The 18610-nt window shown below is 43.7% G+C and overlaps 2 protein-coding genes across 2 annotated transcripts in view; one reads left to right on the forward strand and one right to left on the reverse strand.

Annotated features, from left to right (window-relative positions):
* Positions 1-18610, forward strand: part of DERA (deoxyribose-phosphate aldolase) — a 98889-nt gene that overhangs the window by 65559 nt on the left and 14720 nt on the right. The gene's annotated exons all lie outside the window — the stretch shown is intronic.
* Positions 15073-18011, reverse strand: LOC118728662 (RNA-binding protein 10-like). Its single transcript, XM_036455388.1, has one exon. It carries the CDS (start codon positions 17868-17870, stop codon positions 15288-15290), a length of 2583 nt encoding a protein of 860 aa, XP_036311281.1. The 5' UTR covers positions 17871-18011; the 3' UTR covers positions 15073-15287.

Consider the following 18610-nt stretch of genomic DNA (forward strand, 5'->3'; position numbering starts at 1 on the left):
ACTTTCTGCTGAAATTATTTTTGAAGTTCATTTCTCATTTTCATCTCCTGTCCGTAAGTACACACCCAGGCATAACTGATACTGTTTCTCCCTGCTCTGCTTAAAAAAAAAAAAAAAGAAAAAAAGAAAGAAAGAAAGAAATCTCAGACCCCCTTTATTTATTTATTTTTTTAAAAATATATTTTCATTGATTTTAGACAAAGAGGAAGGGAAAAAAATATCCATTGGCTGCCTCTTGCATGCCCCCTACTGGGGATTGAGCCTGCAACCTCTCTGTGCACGGGACTATGCTCAGTCAACTGAGCCACACTGGCCAGGGCCCAGCTTTTTAACATCCATAATCCCAAGAGGTGTTCAGACATCCCTTTATACCTGAATATAGTACTTCTTAGTTAAATCCATCTCTTTCCACTAATTTTTCTTCAGTTGCTCCTTCAGCAGGCTGGAAAAGTTTAGGGTTTTCATTCAAGACAGTTGGCTCAGAGGAGAAGTGACCCACACAGAGGTAGGAAAGAGATTTGTGCTTAAAAGTAACTCACACAGAGATAGGAAAGAGATATATTGATAGATGCATGTGAAGCCACAGTCTCGCGATCTTATGTGATGTTGTATTTGACGCTCTTAAAGCAGTGCATTGTTTGAGTAATTTTAGATGTAGATGGGATTGCCGGACTTCACCGATTTCCACAGGATCTGCCTGAATTTATGCTTCCTAGATGGTGGAAACAGTGTTAGTAGAGGAAATGGTATTGGAGAGTTTCCTGAGGAGATTGCAGTTATGAGCTGGGAGAATAATAAGACTGAGGGCTCCGTCTCCCGCTCCCCAGAGTTAGGAAGGAGGCTTGTCCACAGTTCAGGTGCTTTGAAAGGAAATCCCAGTGTGGACTTTTCAGTCAAACAGCCTCTTTCCTTATCGCCCCAAATAGATCCACTCAAATAAAGTTGGATAATGGTTGCCAGGCACTGCTATAAACTCTAAATATCCACTAGAGAAATCACAGATGTCCAGGACCCAGTGTGTATCACCTAGACTTAAATGTGGCTCCTACACATAACCAGGAACTAGGAGGGACATTGGTAGAGAGCTTGGGAACAATAGCCCTGATCCTCAGAGGTGCCATGCGGGAATTTCCTCTTCTTCTCTTTCTTCAGTACCGCCTGTGGCTGTTTTTTTTTTATCCTCTCCTTCAATACCACTGGTGTCTCATTCCTCTCTTTTCTTCTCCTGCAACCGTTGCTCTGCCGGGCCTTTAGCTGCACCTTCCTGCCTCATCTCATCTCTTTGTCATTCCCCTACCAAGCCCCAGCTTTGTGGTGAAATGTTGGGTGTGGATATGTTCTGAAATATAAGTGACCTGATCTTGAACTATACAAGACTCACTTCTTCTTCTTTTTTTCTTTTTTTTAAAATATATTTTATTGATTTTTACACAGAGAGGAATTGAGAGGGATAGAGAGTTAGAAACGTCCCTGAGAGAGATACATCAACCAGCTGCCTCTTGCACACCCCCACTGGGTATGTGCCCACAACCAAGTTCCGTGCCCTTGACCGGGATCGAACCCGGGACCCTTCAGTCCGCAGGCCAACGCTCTATCCACTGAGCCAAACCGGTTTTGGCAAGACTCACTTCTTAATATTTGTGTGTGTGATGTCTTCTTAACTTTTTAAATTTATTCTTATATTGTTTTGTAAGGCTGACATTGACGGTGCCACAGACGAAGTGATTTATACAGTAGAAATGTATTGCCTCCCAGTTCTGGAGACCAGAAGCCTGAGGTCAGGGAGTGGGCAGAGTTGGTTCCTTCTGAGGACAGAGGGAGGATCTGTTCCGGGCCTCTCCTCTGGCTCCTGGTAGTGTGCTGGCTTGTAGAAGCATCACTCTGAACTCTGCCTTTTTTATGTTCACATGGCGTTCTGTGTGTGTGTGCGCGCGCGTGCGCGCGCGCGCGCATGTTTATTTATCTCTTCACATGGCATTCTTTTTACAAGGACACTAATCATATTGGGTTGGGGACCCACCCTTCCTACTCCAGTAACGAATTATATCTTCAGTGATCCTATTTCCCCAAATAAAGTCACTCCCCAACATCTGGGGATTAGGACTTCAACATATGAAATTAGTGGAGGATATGATTCAACTCATAACAAGTGAGTTCTAAAGAAGGAAAGCCAAGTAGAGTTCAGGGAGGACCTTTTTGCTCGATTTGCCCGTGTGCTTAAGAGCTGAGTACTTATTTGAAGTAGAAAAGAAGCAATGAGATTATATTTCTCTATTATGGTGAGCTGCACACCAGCTAAAACAACCTGTAAGTGACTCTGGAGAGGATGTAGACTCTAGGGCTGTTGGAAGAAAGCAAGTGAGTCTGTGTTTGGTGGGAGAGTACCAGTAGGCAAGCGTGTCTAGGAAGTGGCTTATGAGTGAGCATTTCTAGTGATTTGTGACTAAGAAGCTATTGGCTCCCATAACTCCTTGCCACCCACTCCCCCCAAGTACTAGTTACCCAGCCCTTTTCACCTTACAAGTGTAAACTCCTTTGGCAATTTAAAGCTCAGAGTGACTCTATCCCCAACTTGACAAATGATAGAAGTGATGGGTTGGAGAGACTGACAGTCAGATGTACCACATGGCCTTCCTCTGTTTCCCAAGAAAACACTGTTATGCTCAGGAGGGGTTGGAAGGACTTGGGTTCTGGGCAGGTACACCATGCTTACCAGGGCTGACCTGGGACTTACTATCGGTTGAAATAGTGTTTATCTGTAGAGGAACGCTTTCATTTCCAGCCTGCTGTGAATTTACGAGCCTCCAGAATGCCTTCCACTCATAGGTTGTGAAAATTATGTGTTGAACTGCTCGATTTAATAATTAAAGGTAGAACATGTAACTGGTCTATCTATGTAGTCAATTAGCAGTGTCACATAGGCAGATCATTTAAATCTGAATCTAAAACTAAGTATTCCAAAGACAAATAAATACAGAGGGGAAAAAATAAGAAGCACATAATCTCCCCAGGAACCTTACATACTGCACAGGAACCACCGCGGAAAGCAAAATGAAACAAAACTGGACGAAAAAGCCTAATTGCTACCTAAAAACCTAGTTCCTCCCCAATCTGTTTTTTTTCCCCTTTGATTTATGAATCTATTCAAGTCATAGTTTTCATAAAAGATTAATTTTAAATGCAACAAATCTCCATTTGTGTTAATGCACCGGAAAAAAAAAAATGAACCTAATGTGGAGAAGGGAGAGCGGTATTTTCTGACATGAGAAGGAAAAGAACCAGCCATCTTCTTACATTTTTATTAGTAATCTCTTTAGTGTATTAAATTGTATGCTCTCTTCTTAAAGACAGAAGGTATTTGCAAATGTATCCTTTGTACAATGGTAACAAATGACTTCATGGGGCTTTTTTGCTGTTATTGCATCCTTCCCCCCCAAAAAAAAAGTTAACATGGATTACGTTTATTAATTTATTGAGACGTAAAGAAAATTTTATTATAGATTACAAAAGAAATACCTTGGGAGTTTCCAAACTCCAGGTGAGGTAGTGTTGATTTATAGATTGCAGAGATCTGCATCTGTGTATGTGTGTTTCTTAGTGCAAAGGGTTAGAAATCTTTTGATAAGTTAATGGGATCTATGAACCTATATTAAGTGTTAGAGTCTATGAATAACTAGATAAAGAAAAAAAACAGCATCTGAGGAGTTGGTTTCATGCCCTAGACTCTAGGGCCTAGAGAATTCAAATTAAATTTTGCTAAGAAACAGTTTTAGAAGTTTAAAAGGTTCTTTCTTCTCATGTAGTCTACTTCAAAACACATTTCCACGAGCTTGCCAAGGTAATGAACTCCACAACATTGGCTCTCGGATGATCTGGAGTTCTAGACAAGTCCTGTCAGAACCGAAAAGGTTATTCCAGAGGCCAGCTTGCCTCCAACCAAACGAAAAAGAAAAGGTGTGTGTTTGGGGGTAATTTTCAGCTAAAACAGTGATTTCCAAACTGCTCTCTGTGATACAATATTTCAATGAAAATGTCGCTGAAGAAGAGGTCCACATGATCAGGCAACTTTGGGAACACAGTGTAACATGTACCCCTACGAGCCATTCATGGTGCATGTGCACTTAGAAAAGATCCTGAAAGTTTCCAGAAAGGAAAACTGTATTTTTAAGTCCACCAGACCACACTTACGTTTATGTATGGCAAAGTTTTTCTCATGTGTCATTATGAATATTGAACCGAAGACCAGAGTCAGTGAATATCATTAGGTTCTGTAGGGTCCTGTAGACATAGAAGCTTATGCGCTGTGGGAGTATACATTTTTAAGCAGACGAGATTACAATGCACACGTCACTATGGGAGTGTAAGCCTGCCAGTGTAAGTGGTCCAATTTTAGAAAACCTCCCTTGCAGTCTCCTCAAACACCACCCCCTTCCTGTTGTTCCTGTGGCTAATGTCTGAAAAGCCACTGTTCCGTCCTCACTCTTTAGTTTAAGCCTGTTAAAATGTAAATGCATTGCCCTAACCCCGTGGTTGGCAAACTGTGGCTCTCGAGCCACATGCGGCACTTTGGCCCCTTGAAATAGCACTGCGCCGCCAACCCTTGAGTCACTGGTCCACCCCTGCCTTCCTCTCCAGGTCCTGCAGCAGCCATGGCCGCTGCCAGTCCAGCTCTGCCTCCCTCTCTGGCCCTGGAAGCAGCCGTGGCCACTGCTGATCAGGCCCTAACCCAGTGCAGGCGCATGGAGGCCCCTGCCTCCCCTGCCGCCCCGCCCCTCAATGCTGCATGCATAACCTCCTGTCCAGTTGACCCTTTACGGTGTCCCGGTTAATTAGCATATTTCTCTATTGTGTGTGTGTGTGTGTGTGTGTGTGTGTGTGTGCATGTGTGTGTAATTTTAAAAATATGCTTTTTATTGCTTTCAGAGAAAGGAAGGGAGAGGGAGAGAGAGTTAGACACATCAGTGATGAGAGAATCATCTATTGGCTGTCCCCTGCACACCCCTTACTGGGGATCGAGCTTGCAACCCAGACATATGCCCTGACCTGGAATCGGATTGTGACCTCTGGTTCCTGGGTCAACAATCAACTACTGAGCCACTCCAGCTGGGCTTGTTTTATTATTATTATTCATTAGAATTTGCTAGAACCTGAAATACTTTAGGGTACGTAGTAGAAGGCACCAATGGAATATTAGCTAAATTCAGATCCTGAAGAGTGGAAATTCTAGAATTTTATTCTGTAAGCATTTGAGGTTTTGAGATGAAAAAATGCCACAAGCAAACCTGTCTTATCTTTCCATTCTGCACTTCAACACTTCTTAGCCCTTCACACTTAAACATTTTTGTGCTCTTTAGTTTTCATGTATTAAATATTAAAAGCTGGGCCAAGTCCACATTGAAAATCTCCTTTCTCCAGAGCAAATTTATGATTTATTTATTTATTTTTTTTGATTTATTTTTTTTTTTTGTCAGAAGCATAAGTAAATGGATGGCCAACAACTGTTGCTAGCTCCATTTTCTAAATGCCTTTTTACCTTACAGGTTAATATTGTGAATTTCATTTCCCATTTTTGGTAATAAACTTAACAGCTGGAATATTTTTTTGACTGAGGTTTTACATTTTTAAGCTACGTTTGTATTCACTTTGGATTTTGACATTTAATACCTCCCCTGAAATACCTGGGAGAAACTACACCTATGATATAACATGTACTTTAGGGGGAAGAAATAAATGCCACACTCAAAGCAATTATACAGTTGGCATTAAGACATTGAAAATGTGTCAGAACTTTTAAATGCAGGTTTAAAAGGAAGGTAGGTAAATATCTATAGATATTAAGAAACTACGTATTTATGCCGAAACCAGTTTGGCTTAGTGGATAGAGCATCAGCCTGCGGACTGAAAGGTCCCAGGTTCGATTCTGGTTAAGGGCACATCCCCGGTGGGGGGTGTGCAGGAGGCAGCTGATTGATGTTTCTCTCTCATCGATGTTTCTAACTCTCTATCCTTCTCTCTTCCTCTCTGTAAAAAAAAAATCAATAAAATATATTAAAAAAAAAGAAAAAAGCAACTTTATATTCTTTTTTTTTTGATGAGGGAAATCTGCCTTTAATCAAACCTGTTGTCTTATAATAGGAAACTCTGTGAGAGGCAGATAAAACGTCTGTATTAAGTATATAGTGTAAACTGCTTCTCTGAAATATACATCATTACCCTATGGTTCTATATAATTTCCATTTAAAACTGTCAGAAACGGACAGTCTGATATCCAGGGAATCCTAGACTATTTCTAGTGAATATGCAAAATGGATCCAGCTTGTAGAATTGCTGTGTTAATTCATACCTTTTTCGGAGTTAAGGTCAGGACCATTCTCCCTGCCCAATTCACAGACTTCTTTCCCCCACCCTTTCTCCTCACCTCATGTGTTCTCAGGAATGTGGGAATGATTCTCCTATCCCGAGGAGGCCCATGACTTGGCAAAAGTTTGAGGTGACCCTGTCTGGTCAGACCCTTACCATCGAGGAGATTTGCTGGCCCTCCTTGGCCAACCTGTACCTCTTTTGTTGAGGAATCAAGGTCTCTGGTGGTGGCTGAGTGCAGAGGCATACAGATAAAACTGAAGGCGTGACTAGTTAGAAAATAGAGATAGGGTTTTAACTTGACAATGGCTTGTGAATGGTAGGAGAGAGGCAGCATTGTCTTTGTAAGTGGTTGGTGAGTGGAGACTGCAATAACCCACATGGCCAGCCTGAGAGCCGCATATGGTGAATAGTTCCCATTCAGAGCCTTTTCAAGGTTCACCATCTAGAGATCTGCTAATGGAAAGTGTGTGCGTCTCCAGGTACTGTGAAACAATCACCGCAAGATAAAACTCCCTGCAGAAAAATTAACACAGATTTTTTTTTTTTTTTAATTTTTAACATGAAAGACAGGTCATTGTAAAAAGTAACTCTACAGACATCATCAGTTTTGGGGGGAAAAAAGATTGATGATGACATTGAGGCAGGATAAGCTCAACTATGTTCTGCATTGTTTTTAAAAGCTTTGTGTTTAAAATTCATAGCACTTTTCTAATCCTGATAAAGTAGCCTAATTTTCTAGCTTGCTTTGTTCAGTAAAATATGTTTCTAAATCCATTTTAAGCAGCTATTTCTTCAATTTGAGTAATTTTCTCTCAAGTTAATAGATTCCACACAAGCATACCTGACTTTTAATGTTAATGTATACTGTATATTCCAAACTTGCCTGCGACAATGGGAGGCACAATCAAAATGAAATCCAGTTGTTTAAAGCATATCTAGCCTGTTATTTTGTTAAAATGCGTCTTCATTTTACTTTTATTCGCCCAAGTATACATAGTGATACCAAATCACATTTTACCTCGTATTGAGGTCCCATCTCCCTCTTTTCTCCTAGCAAATGAGAAGGAAAAAAGAACGTGTTAGATATGGTTGTGTCATTTCTAGATAAGATGGCTTTAAAATACCATATCAGTAGAGGACATTTGCTTTAACATAATAAATTCCTACAGCAGTAAGTTCAGCTGTAACAAGCTAGCCTAAAAAAAGGAAAGCATTTTGATTCTGAGGCATTTGGCATCAGTAACTTCATTTGCAGGTTGATGTTTTCATTTTATATTGAGTCTAAAACCCTTTGCTATTTTATCCAAATCATTATACCTATACCGTAACAGTGCCTGTGGGCACTTCTGGCATTTTCTTTTGATCATCTGGTACTAGTCTAATGTCATGAATCTCATTTTTTCCTTTTCAGCAGTGCCACCAGTTCTCTGAAAAACAGAGGGTAATGTGATGGAGACACAGATTTTTTTTCTTTCAATAGCCAGACAGAGAAAAAACAAATAACTTCTATAACTGAGTCAGTCTTGTCTTTAACAGAGGCCCATTAAGGGTGTGTTGCCTGTATCAAGGCCTATTAAGGAAATTCTTATGTACACTAGAGGCTCAGTGCATGAAATTCGTGCACTTGGGGTGGGGGAATGGGGTCCCTCAGCCTGACCTGCAGCCTCTCACAGTCTGGGAGCCCTTGGGGGATGTCCAACTGAGGGCTTAGGCCCGCTTCCTGCAGGAAAGGCTCCAGCCACCACCACTGCACTTGCCAGCCTTGAGCCTGGCTTCTGGCTGAGTGGGCGCTCCCCCTGAGGGAGCACACTGACCACCAGGGGACAGCTTCTGTGTTGAGCATCTGCTTCCTGGTGGTCAGTGCGTGTCATAGTGACCGGTCGTTCCCCTGTTTGGTCGCTTTGTATATTTGCCTTTTATTATATAGGATACTGTTGTGTCCCCAGTTCATACAATAGTACCAGCACATAGTAGGTGTGCAGTGAATATTAGTTGAGTGGATATTGAAAGATTGGGAGAGAAAGTGGTTGGCTTGAACACAGAGCTGTGAGCACAAGTCATATGCAGTTATGAGTTTGTAAGTGTGGTTTAGAGTTACTCCTGTGTGTTTGAAAACGGAAAGCAAGGCCAATTCCAAACAGGATTAAGGGTCCAGCCAGCTGGCCAGTTTCCCAGGGTGCTAATCCATAAGAGGCATTGAAACCAATGAAAATGTTCAAGACAGAGAAAATTGTGCTTACTAGAATACCTCTACTGTAAATGATTAGGATTGGGTATAAGACACAGAGGTGTGTTCTTATGTTTTCCAAATAGATATTGGCTGCTTTCTAAGGAGGGCAGGTCCAGTGAATTACAGAGCTTTTGTTTGTAGAGTAAAATATTCAAATATGGGGACAGAATCGAATTCTTTGGATGAGAGAGAATAGTTAAGTGCTGTCACCAGGGAACTTCTTACTCTACCTCTGGGCAGATTTAAGTCTTCTTTATTTTTCCTAAATAAATGAAAACCAACACTTAAAGAATATTAGTTTAAAAGGACATCAAATTGTAGCTTAGGCAGGATGAATACAGATTTCAGTGTCTCATTGAAGCTTTGGACCATTCCTGCCTAACAGAGATATATAATTTAAAAAATTCTTTAAAAAAATATATTTTATTGATCTTTTTACAGAGAGGAAGGGTGAGGGAGAGAGAGTTAGAAACATTGATGAGAGAACCATTAATCAGCTGCCTCCTGCACACCCCCCACTGGGTATGTGCCCACAACCAAGGTACATGCCCTTGACCTGGGACCCTTGAGTCCACAGGCCGACACTATCTACTGAGCCAAACCAATCAGAGCTTAAAAATTCTTAATAGCCACTTTGGTAAAGTAAAAAGAAATGGGTGAAAATAATTATAATAGCAAATTTTATTCAGCCCAATAAATCCACAGTATCGTTTCAGTTTGTAATCCATGTAAAAAAGTATTAGTGAGATATTTTATATTCTCTTTTTTGTACTAAGCGTTCAAAACTCTGTGTATGTCATACTTATAGCACATCTCAGTTTGGATGAACCACTTTGCAAGTGCTTAGTCATATGCAGTTATGAGTTTGTAAGTGTGGTTTAGAGTCACTCACATTGGTGAGTGACTGCCACATTAAACAGTATAGTCTTAGACTGTGCACAAGGCAAAGTCAGTGACTCCCAGCTGGCATCGTTGAACTGGTCCTGAAAGGCCCTAAATAAAAATTCTCTCTTTGGATGGCATGAAATTCTCAGTTGTTGATATCACTCTTTAAAAATCTTTTTTGTTTGTTTGTTCATTAATCCTCACCATAGGTTTTTTTGTGCCCCCCCCCCCCCCAATTGATTTTTAGAGTGGAAGGGCGGGAGGGGGAGAAACAGAGAGAGATAAACATAATTCTATGTGAACTTAGTGGTTAGGAAATCCCCCAATGGGGGCCGGGGATTGAGCTTGCAACCGAGACCAGAATCAAACTGAGATCCTTTAGTCTGTGGGCCTACACTAGCCACTGAGCCAAACCAGCAAGGGCTAAAAATCTTTCGAAGAAAGTAGAATGATGTGTTGGAGTATTTTTCTTCAAAAGTAGTATTTTAAGTAGTTTAATGCTTGGATATGAATGCTCTTCATTTGGTTAACCTTATTTCCAGAGTAAAACATCCTATATAATACGAGAAGAATATGCTAACTATCCGTTATGCCATGAGGTGTAATGACCGACTGTGTAACGACTGAACCACAGATCTGCAGGAGAGTGGGGCAGCGGGTGGAGAGCTACAGGAGGGGACAGGGCAGCAAGTGGGAGGCAGAGAACTACAGGAGGGGGGCAGGCCACAAGCTATGAAAGGGAGGCACAGAGCTACAGGAGTGTGGGCATCGGGTAGAGAGCTACAGGCGGGCAGCAGCAACCTATTGGCGCACGGATTCGTGCACAGAGCTACTAGCTATCAATAAATAACCATGCCGAAACCGGTTTGGCTCAATGGATAGAGCGTCAACTTAGGGACTGGAGGGTCCCGGGTTTGATTCCCGTCAAGGGCATGTACCTTGGTTGCGGGCATATCTCCAGTGGGGGGTGTGCAAGAGACGGCTGGTCGATGACTCTCTCTCATCAATGTTTCTAACTCTCTCCCTTCCTCTCTGTACAAAATCAATAAAATATATTTAAAAAAATAAAATAAAATACTCAATTAAAAATAAATAAAAATAAATAACCATGTCTGTTTATACCAATGATGACTGAATGTTATGTTATAATAATTAATGACAATTAGAGATCACATATGGTCATTATTTGAACCCAGGTCTTATGGCTCCAGCTTTATTGCCTTTTCTGTTTCCTAAGACACGGTGCTAGATCTTGCCATGAATTAAAGACAGAATCTTCTCCCCATGTACAAAAATTAATTCAAAATAGATCAAAGACCTAAATATAAGATCTGAAACAATAAATTACATAGAAGAAAACATAGGTACTAAACTTATGGACCTTGGTCTTAGAGAGGATTTTATGAATTTGATCCCAATGGTAAGGGAAGTAAAGGCAAAAATAAATGAATGGAACTCTATCAAACTAAAAAGATTTTGCACAGCAAAAGAAACTGCCAACAAAACAAAAAGGCAACCAACCAAATGGGAGATGGTATTTGCAAACAACAGCTCTGACAAGGGGTTACTATCCAAAATATATAAAGAACTCATACAACTCAACTCTAGACAAACAACCCAATTAAAAAATGGCCAGAAGACCTAAACAGACACCCCTCCAAGAAGACATACAAGTGGCCAGCAGATATATTAACTATTAGGGAAGTGCAAATCAAAATTAGGAATAGCCTTTAGACATGAGATCAGAAAAAGAGGTGAAAGTCCAGATGATTATATATACTTGATTTGTTAGTGAATTGATAATTTTACTCAGAGTTAGCTTTACTTTTTTAAAATTTTATTTTATGGTTTAAAGCACATGTGTCAAACACAAGGCCCGCGGGCCAAATCCGTCCCGCCAGACCGCGCTGTCATCACTGCACTCCGCTGCGTTTCCATCACAATGACAGTTTATGACTGTTCAACAAACCATTCGGCCCGCGATTTAGGCTGGATTTTAGATTTTGGCCCCTTCTCTGATTGAGTTCGACACCCCTAGTTTAAAGTATTACAAATAGTAGTATATTAGTCTCCATTTTCCTCCTATTGACCTTTCCCTGGCACATGCCCTCACCCCACCCACAACCCCCAGTGTCTTGTGTCTATTGGTTATGCTTATATGCATGTATACAAGTCCTTTGGTTGATCTCTTTCTCCACCCCCCAATACTCCCCAGCCTTCCCGCTGTAATTTAACAGTCTGTTTGATGCTTCTCTGCCTCTGTATCTATCTTTTTAAAAAATATATATATTTTATTGATTTTTTACAGAGAGGAAGGGAGAGGGATAGAAAGTCAGAAACATCGATGAGAGAGAAACATCAATCATCCGCCCCTTGTACACCCCCTACTGGGGATATGCCTACAACCAAGGTACATGCCCTTGACCGGAATCGAACTCAGGATCCTTAAGTCCACAGGCCGACACCCTATCCACTGAGCCAAACCGGTTTTGGCTGCATCTATCTTTTTATTCATCAGGTTATAATGTTCTTTATTATCCATAAATGAGTGAGATCATGTGGTATTTTTCTTTTACTGCCTGGCTTATTTTACTTAGCATAAGGCTCTCCAGTTCCATCCATGTTGCTGCAAATGGTAAGGATTCCTTCATTTTTATAACAGTGTAGTATTCCATTGTGTACATGTACCATAGTTTTCTGATCCAGTCATCTGCTGATAGGCACCTAGGCTGTTTCCAAATCTTAGCTATTGTAAATTGTGCTTCTATGAACATAGCGGTGCATATATCCTTTCTGATTGGTGTTTCTGTTTTCTTGGGATATATTCCTAGAAGTGGAATTACTTGGGTCAAATGGCAGTTCCATTTTTAAATTTTTGAGGAAACACCATACTGTTTTCCACAATGTAGCTTTACTTAATTGTTATCCTTTTTCTCCCTCATGAACACACTCCCTTTTTTATTTTAAACTAGAGTCCCAGTATATAAATTCATGCACCAGGGAGGTCTCTTGGCCTGATCTGCGGTTTCAGGCTAAAACCTACTCTCCAACATCCCCCGAGGGGTCCCAGATTGCGAGAGGGTGCAGGCCAGGCCAACGAACCTCACTGGTGCACAATCAGGGCCAGGGAGGGATGCAGGAGGTTGGCCAGCCGGGGAGGGACCATGGGAGGGCTTCAGGGTGTGGCCAGACCCCAGCCACAAGCTAGTGCATGTCATAGCAGCTGGTCAACCGGTCGACTGTCTGCCCCCTGGTGGTCAGTGCACATCATAGTGAGTGGTTGAATAGCCTTAGCATATCATTAGCATATTATGCTTTGATTGGTTGAACAGACAACTGGACACTTAGCATATTAGGCTTTTATTATATAGAATTGAGATATAATTGCCATGAAATAAAACTCACTCTTGAAAGTATACAGTTCAGGGTTTTTTAGTATATTCACAATATTGTGCATCTATCCCCACTTTGTAATTTCAGAGCCCTTATTTTAATTGCAGATCTTCTAGGACTCACCCTTAGCTCTTCTTCCTTGATAATCTTACTCAAAAGGAGGAGGGTGGGGAGAGAGGTGAGAACCAAGAAGTGTAGCATGATATTTTGGGAAACCATTTCTGAACAGTAAACTCTATTTATAGATATTTGTAAATACCCTCAGGAGCACCAATGCAATATTAAAAATTAGAGGTTATATAGAGCTTTGTTTAGGAGACATTTTGTTATTTCCCAGTTTGACTCTTGGTCCAAAATGCTGACAAGTATGGCCTTGTAAACATTTGAGTTAAATAACTCTTGTTTTTCCAAATTTGTAACAAACAAACATTTTAGAGTTGTTTGAAAAATTTAAATCCATTCTAAAACAGATATTTGTATTGATGGGTAACTCACCTCTGGTATTATTACAGTTCTGACACTCATTTTAAATAAGCTATATTTTAGAAGTCAAAGGGAACTTGTAGCATTAGACATAACTCACGGACTCTTGTTTGTGGCAAGAGATTCCACCACATATCTTTGTATGGTTTACGTAATTGTTGAATATATTCTCCCAGGACATTACTGTCAATTACCAAGTATTATATAGTCAGAGTCCCTACCTTGTATTCCATTTGAATCCTACTGTTTTGCATTATTTTAACTGGCCACATTTTTATTTTTATTGAGGCGAAAGGCAACTACAGGGAATGTGGTTATCATGAGCTAATCTTCCCCTAGGGGTATTTGCAATATTTTCTGCCTCTGAGAGTGTGATTGCTTTCTGATTGCCATTGAGCTTGAACATGCCTTACTGCTTAATTATGCTGCACTGTTTCCTTTCTCATGTGATAGACAGGGCCAGCTGAGAAGTATTTCCAGAGCTCACTATTCAGGATGAAGGAAAGAACTGAGAGAGCAGGTGTTTTTCTTTTTCTTTCCTTCTTATGTTTTTTCCTCTCTATTTTAGAAAATGTTCCCCTCTTTTTTTACAAGGTTAGCTATTATCTCTGGGTCATGTAAGGATGTCTTTGTGGTATAATTGGTCTCTAGACCAAGTATCAGCACCATATTGATACTCCTCAGGGGGCTCTGCTTTCATCTTTGGCTAGTTCTTCAATAACACTGGGTCCTTATCTCTCCCTAAATTATTTTCAGGCCTTTGTTGAGTGAAAGAATACAATATCAAAGAATATGTTTTAAAGATATTTTTTAATATATTTTTTTTTGATTTTTTTACAGAGAGGAAGAGAGAGAGATAGAGAGTTAGAAACATTGATGAGAGAGAGAGACATTGATCAGCTGCCTCTTGCACATCCCCTACTGGGGATGTACCTGCAACCAAGGTATGTGCCCTTGATGGGAATCGAACCCGGGACGTTCCAGTCTGCAGGCTGACACTCTATCCACTGAGCCAAACTGGTTTCCACCAGATTATTATTATGATCTCTGAAAGCATAATAATCTGGCCACTGTGTGTGTGTGTGTGTGTGTGTGTGTGTGTGTGTGTGTGTATTAGAGGTCTGGTGCATGAATTAATCATGGGTGGGGTCCGGCCAGCCTGGCCAAGGGGAGGGGACATGGGTGGTTGGCTGGCCTGCCTGCTGGTCAAATTCTTGGTCGAGGGGACAATTTGCATATTAGCCTTTTATTATATAGGATATACACTGAGTGGCCAGATTATTGTGCGTTCAGAGGTCATAATAACTTGGTCACTCAGTGTGTGTGTGTGTGTGTACATATATATTTTTAAAGTGTCCTTGCCCAGCCAGAGTGGCTCAGTTGGTCATGCATTGCCCTGTGCCCCAAAAGATTGCCAGTTCAATTCCCATTCAGGTTACATACTTGGATTGCGGGTTCAACAAAAACTGATCCTCGGGTGAGAATTAAAAAAGGTGTCCCTTTGCAGAGTGCAAGTATAAATTAGTATCAGAATTACCACACAAAACTCTCTTGCTAACTTTAATCAGGATTTTTATTTATTTATTTATTTCAGAGAATGATAGAAAACATAGTGCTAATGAGTAATGTGCCCAGAAGCTCTTATTGGGTTGGCATGAATTCCACTTAATGACAAGCTTTCTAATAAATACAGCAGTTGATTTTTTTTTTTTGAACAATTTTTTTTGACTTTTCAGCTTTTATTATAAAAAGAACTTGATCCTAGTCCAGTTTTCCAACAAGTCACCAACTCAAAGTCTGGACGTGGCCACGGCCTGTCTGTCTGGGGAGTGGGCTGGTGGACAGGCGCAGGGCCCTGCTCAGAACAGCAGACAGTTCATTCTTCTTGTCCCAGGCTGGCAGGAGCAGATGGAAAAGGAGCGCTCACTGGTCCTCACTGGTCCTCGTGAACACGGGTCACCGTTGTCTTGTGCAGTGTTTTCTTGTAGGACTTCCTGGAGGTGATCCTGTAGGAGCTGCCTTGGGCACCCAAACCGGAGCCCAGCACCTGTGTCTGGACCTCAATGGGTGTCACAATACCCTGTTGCTTGCTACCCAGGCCACTGCCCTCTTTCCAGCCCATGGCTCGGAGCATGCGACTGCCGATGTTGTCACTGCCCAGACCGTGCTGCGTGGGCTGCTCAAAGTCTACAGAGACGGCAGGCGCGCCCCCGTACTTCCTCCTCTTGGGCTCTGGTGCCTCAGGGATGCCATACTTCTCTCTGCGCTCTGCTGCCTGGTCCCGGTACTTCGTTTGCTTCATGTCATTCTTCTCAAGGAGCACTCGCTGGCGGATCTCAAGGTTTTGCTTGTGGAGCCCGGAGAGCTGCTGGTGTCGGATGAGCGCCTCCTTGCTGGGGAACTGGCGCCGGCAGAGCAGGCAGGCCAGCTTCTGCCAGTCCGTGAGCTTCTCTTCTTGCTCCTGCTGCTCCTGCTGCTCCTCGCTGTCACTCTCCCCACAGTAGGCTGCCACCAAGCCGCGGGGTGGGCTTGGGCGGTCTTTGTCGTCGTTGTCGCTGGCCAGTTTCGGGAGGGCCACGCTGGTGTGCTGCCTCTGGGCGAGTGCTCCCTTCTCCAGGATGGCATAGCCGGCATCCGCGGTGGCTGACCCCCGCCTCTCGTCGTCCCGCAGGGAGCTGATAGGCTGGATGCTGTTTTTGAAGTTCTCTTTCTGCTTGTTGAGACTGTGGGCCCAGCGCTCCATGTCCTTGGCGACCTGCTGGGCCGTCTTGGTCTTGTCCTTCTCCTTCTTCTCTTTGCCCTCCTTGGAGGGCGCCCCCACCTCCTTATGCTTGTCGTCGGCTGACTGCTCCAGGGCGGGGACGTAGGTCCGCCTCTCGCCATCCCAGGACAGGTACTGCTGGCTCTGAGCATTGTAGTAATACCGGGAATTGGGATCGTAGTAGAGGCCGTTCTGAGGATCATAGTAGTAGCGGGATGTCTCGTCGTACTGGCAGGTGGAGACGTTGGGAGCAGGGTACTGGCTGTAGGACTCCTGGGCAGTGGGGCTGGTGGCTGGCGGCAGGGCAGAGCTGTGGGGGATGGGGTTCTGGAGTTCAGAACTGAGCACAGCAGGTGATGTGACGGTGTATGACTGGCTGTTGGCAGCAGCGCTCTGGCTACCGCTGGCCTCGGGTGCCGACGGCTGGTACATGGTAGGGGTGTCACCAGCTGGGGTGGGCGCGAAAGCCTGCAGCCACACAGAGTCTGCTCCGGGCTCCAGGGAGGCCTCGGCACCCGCTCCAGCTGCGTCCCCTTTGCTTCCAGTCATGCCAGGACCCTTGAGGTAGCCATGGGCATAGAGGGAGGACTCTGTGCCCTGGCTTCCGCCATAGCCCTCGTCCTGTTGATAGTAGCTGTAGTCGACCGATGACTCTTCGGGGGTGGCCCAGGCACCCTCCCCACCCTGGGAGGCCTGGGAGACGGCCCACTGGGCCGCAGCAATGGCAGTGCTGGCCACAGAGGCAGCCTTGATTCGGCTGCCTTCGTTGGAGGCCGTGCCCCTCTTAGAACCCTTTGCAAACTCAGCGTGGATGGTCTTGCCGTCGATGGTGAGCGGTGGGTGCAGGGCCTGCAGGATCTGTAGCAGCTGAGCTGCCTCGATGGTGGAGAGCTGGATGAAGGCGAAGCCGCGGTTCAGCTGTGTCTGCTTGTCCTTGATGACGCAGACGTTGGAGGAGGAGAGCACTGCATAGGGTGCCAGGGCCCCAAGGATGGAGTCCTTGGTGCTGTGTGGGTTCAGGTTGCGCAGAATGATGGTGTCGTTGGCGTTCTCAGAGCTCTGGGACAGGGACTGGGGGGACAGGGCCTGGTAGGGCTGCGGCAAGGGGAGCAGGCCTTGGCTCAGCTCCCGTCCACCCAGCGGCAGCGTCTGCTGATCCAGCCTGGCACCCAGGGGCATCTTCTGCTCTGCCTCTGACTTGGGCACACCACATCTGAAGCACTTCTCCCGGCGTTTGAAGTTCTGGACGCCACACTTGCTACACGGCCAGTCCTCGTTGATCTTGGGCTTGGGGTCGCTGTAGTGCATGGGCACCTTCTGGCCTGGGATGCTCAGTGAGTGCTGATTAGCTTCCATCCATCGCGTAGCGTCCTGCAAGTGACTAAACTCGACGAAGTTGTCGTAGTAATACTGGCAGTCGTAGTCGTGCTTGCCCTCCTGGCTCCCGTACTCGCGGGGGTACGGGCAGCGGTAGTCCAAGTCTCGGTAGTCCTGGTCCCGGCTGCGGTTCTCCTCGCTGTCGTCCTGGGAACGGTCGGCGGCTCCGTAGCGGCGGGTCCCGTCCCCACGACCACCCCAACTTTCATACTCCATGTCCTGATAGGGCCTTTGGGGGCTGCTAGGGCCCCTCTTCAGCTGCTGGCTCCGTTCCACTTCCCAGCCACCCCTCGCTACTGTCACCATGATCTGCCAGCCTGGGTGATGCCTCCTGCAGGGACTCTCGGCTCGGGCTGTGAAGGGAGGGCTCCCAGACATCACCTCGGGCCTCCACCACCTCCACCAACTCCAACTCGCCCAGCTCAGCAGGAGCCTCTGGGCGCAACAGCCAAGTTCAAAGCTGGAGGCAGAGAGGCCGAGGGAGGAAGGGGGAAAAGCGCTGCTCTACCTGGAATCCCCGCCACCTACTACTCTCTTCCAGCCACAACCCCAGCATATAAATCAGCAGTTTTTAATCCTATTTTCATTAGTGGTCTTTTAATCCTATTTTCATTAGTGAGGTATAAAATGTTAATAATACCTTCCATGGTGGTGTTCTTTTGTAGCTTCGTAGCATCTATCTCCCATGTTCACCAAGACTCTCTTTAAGACCCTACTAGTAGCGCCCTATCTCATAAATAAGAGTTGTTCAGGAAATAAAAATGTATGTTTTTCCATTGTTAGCTATATGTTTTTCTAATAATCACATCTGAAGCTTATTATGCGGTAATAGCCTTAAGATATTATTTTTTTTAAACGTATTACTTTGGTCTTAATACTAGTTTTTAATCTCTTCTTGTTTCTGTGAAGTCTGAATGAGATTTTAAAAATTGAATAATAATTTGATCCGTTAATCTTTTGAAGCTAGTAATTTTATTTTCTTCCCTTTGCAAGTCTCTGAGGCTCGCAAATGAATAGAGCTTCATTACTGCAGTCTGCATTTAATAACCATTATCCATTATCTTGTAATTAAGACTCCCTGTAACGAATCATGAGGACAATGCAAAAATACATAGTAC

Source organism: Pipistrellus kuhlii, unplaced genomic scaffold, assembly GCF_014108245.1.
Source record: "Pipistrellus kuhlii isolate mPipKuh1 unplaced genomic scaffold, mPipKuh1.p scaffold_m20_p_3, whole genome shotgun sequence".
Classification (NCBI taxonomy): domain Eukaryota; kingdom Metazoa; phylum Chordata; class Mammalia; order Chiroptera; family Vespertilionidae; genus Pipistrellus; species Pipistrellus kuhlii.

Coding starts and splice junctions, on each gene's coding strand:
- LOC118728662 (XM_036455388.1), bottom strand. CDS start 17,870: ATGTCTGGGAGCCCTCCCTTCACAGCCCGAGCCGAGAGTCCCTGCAGG.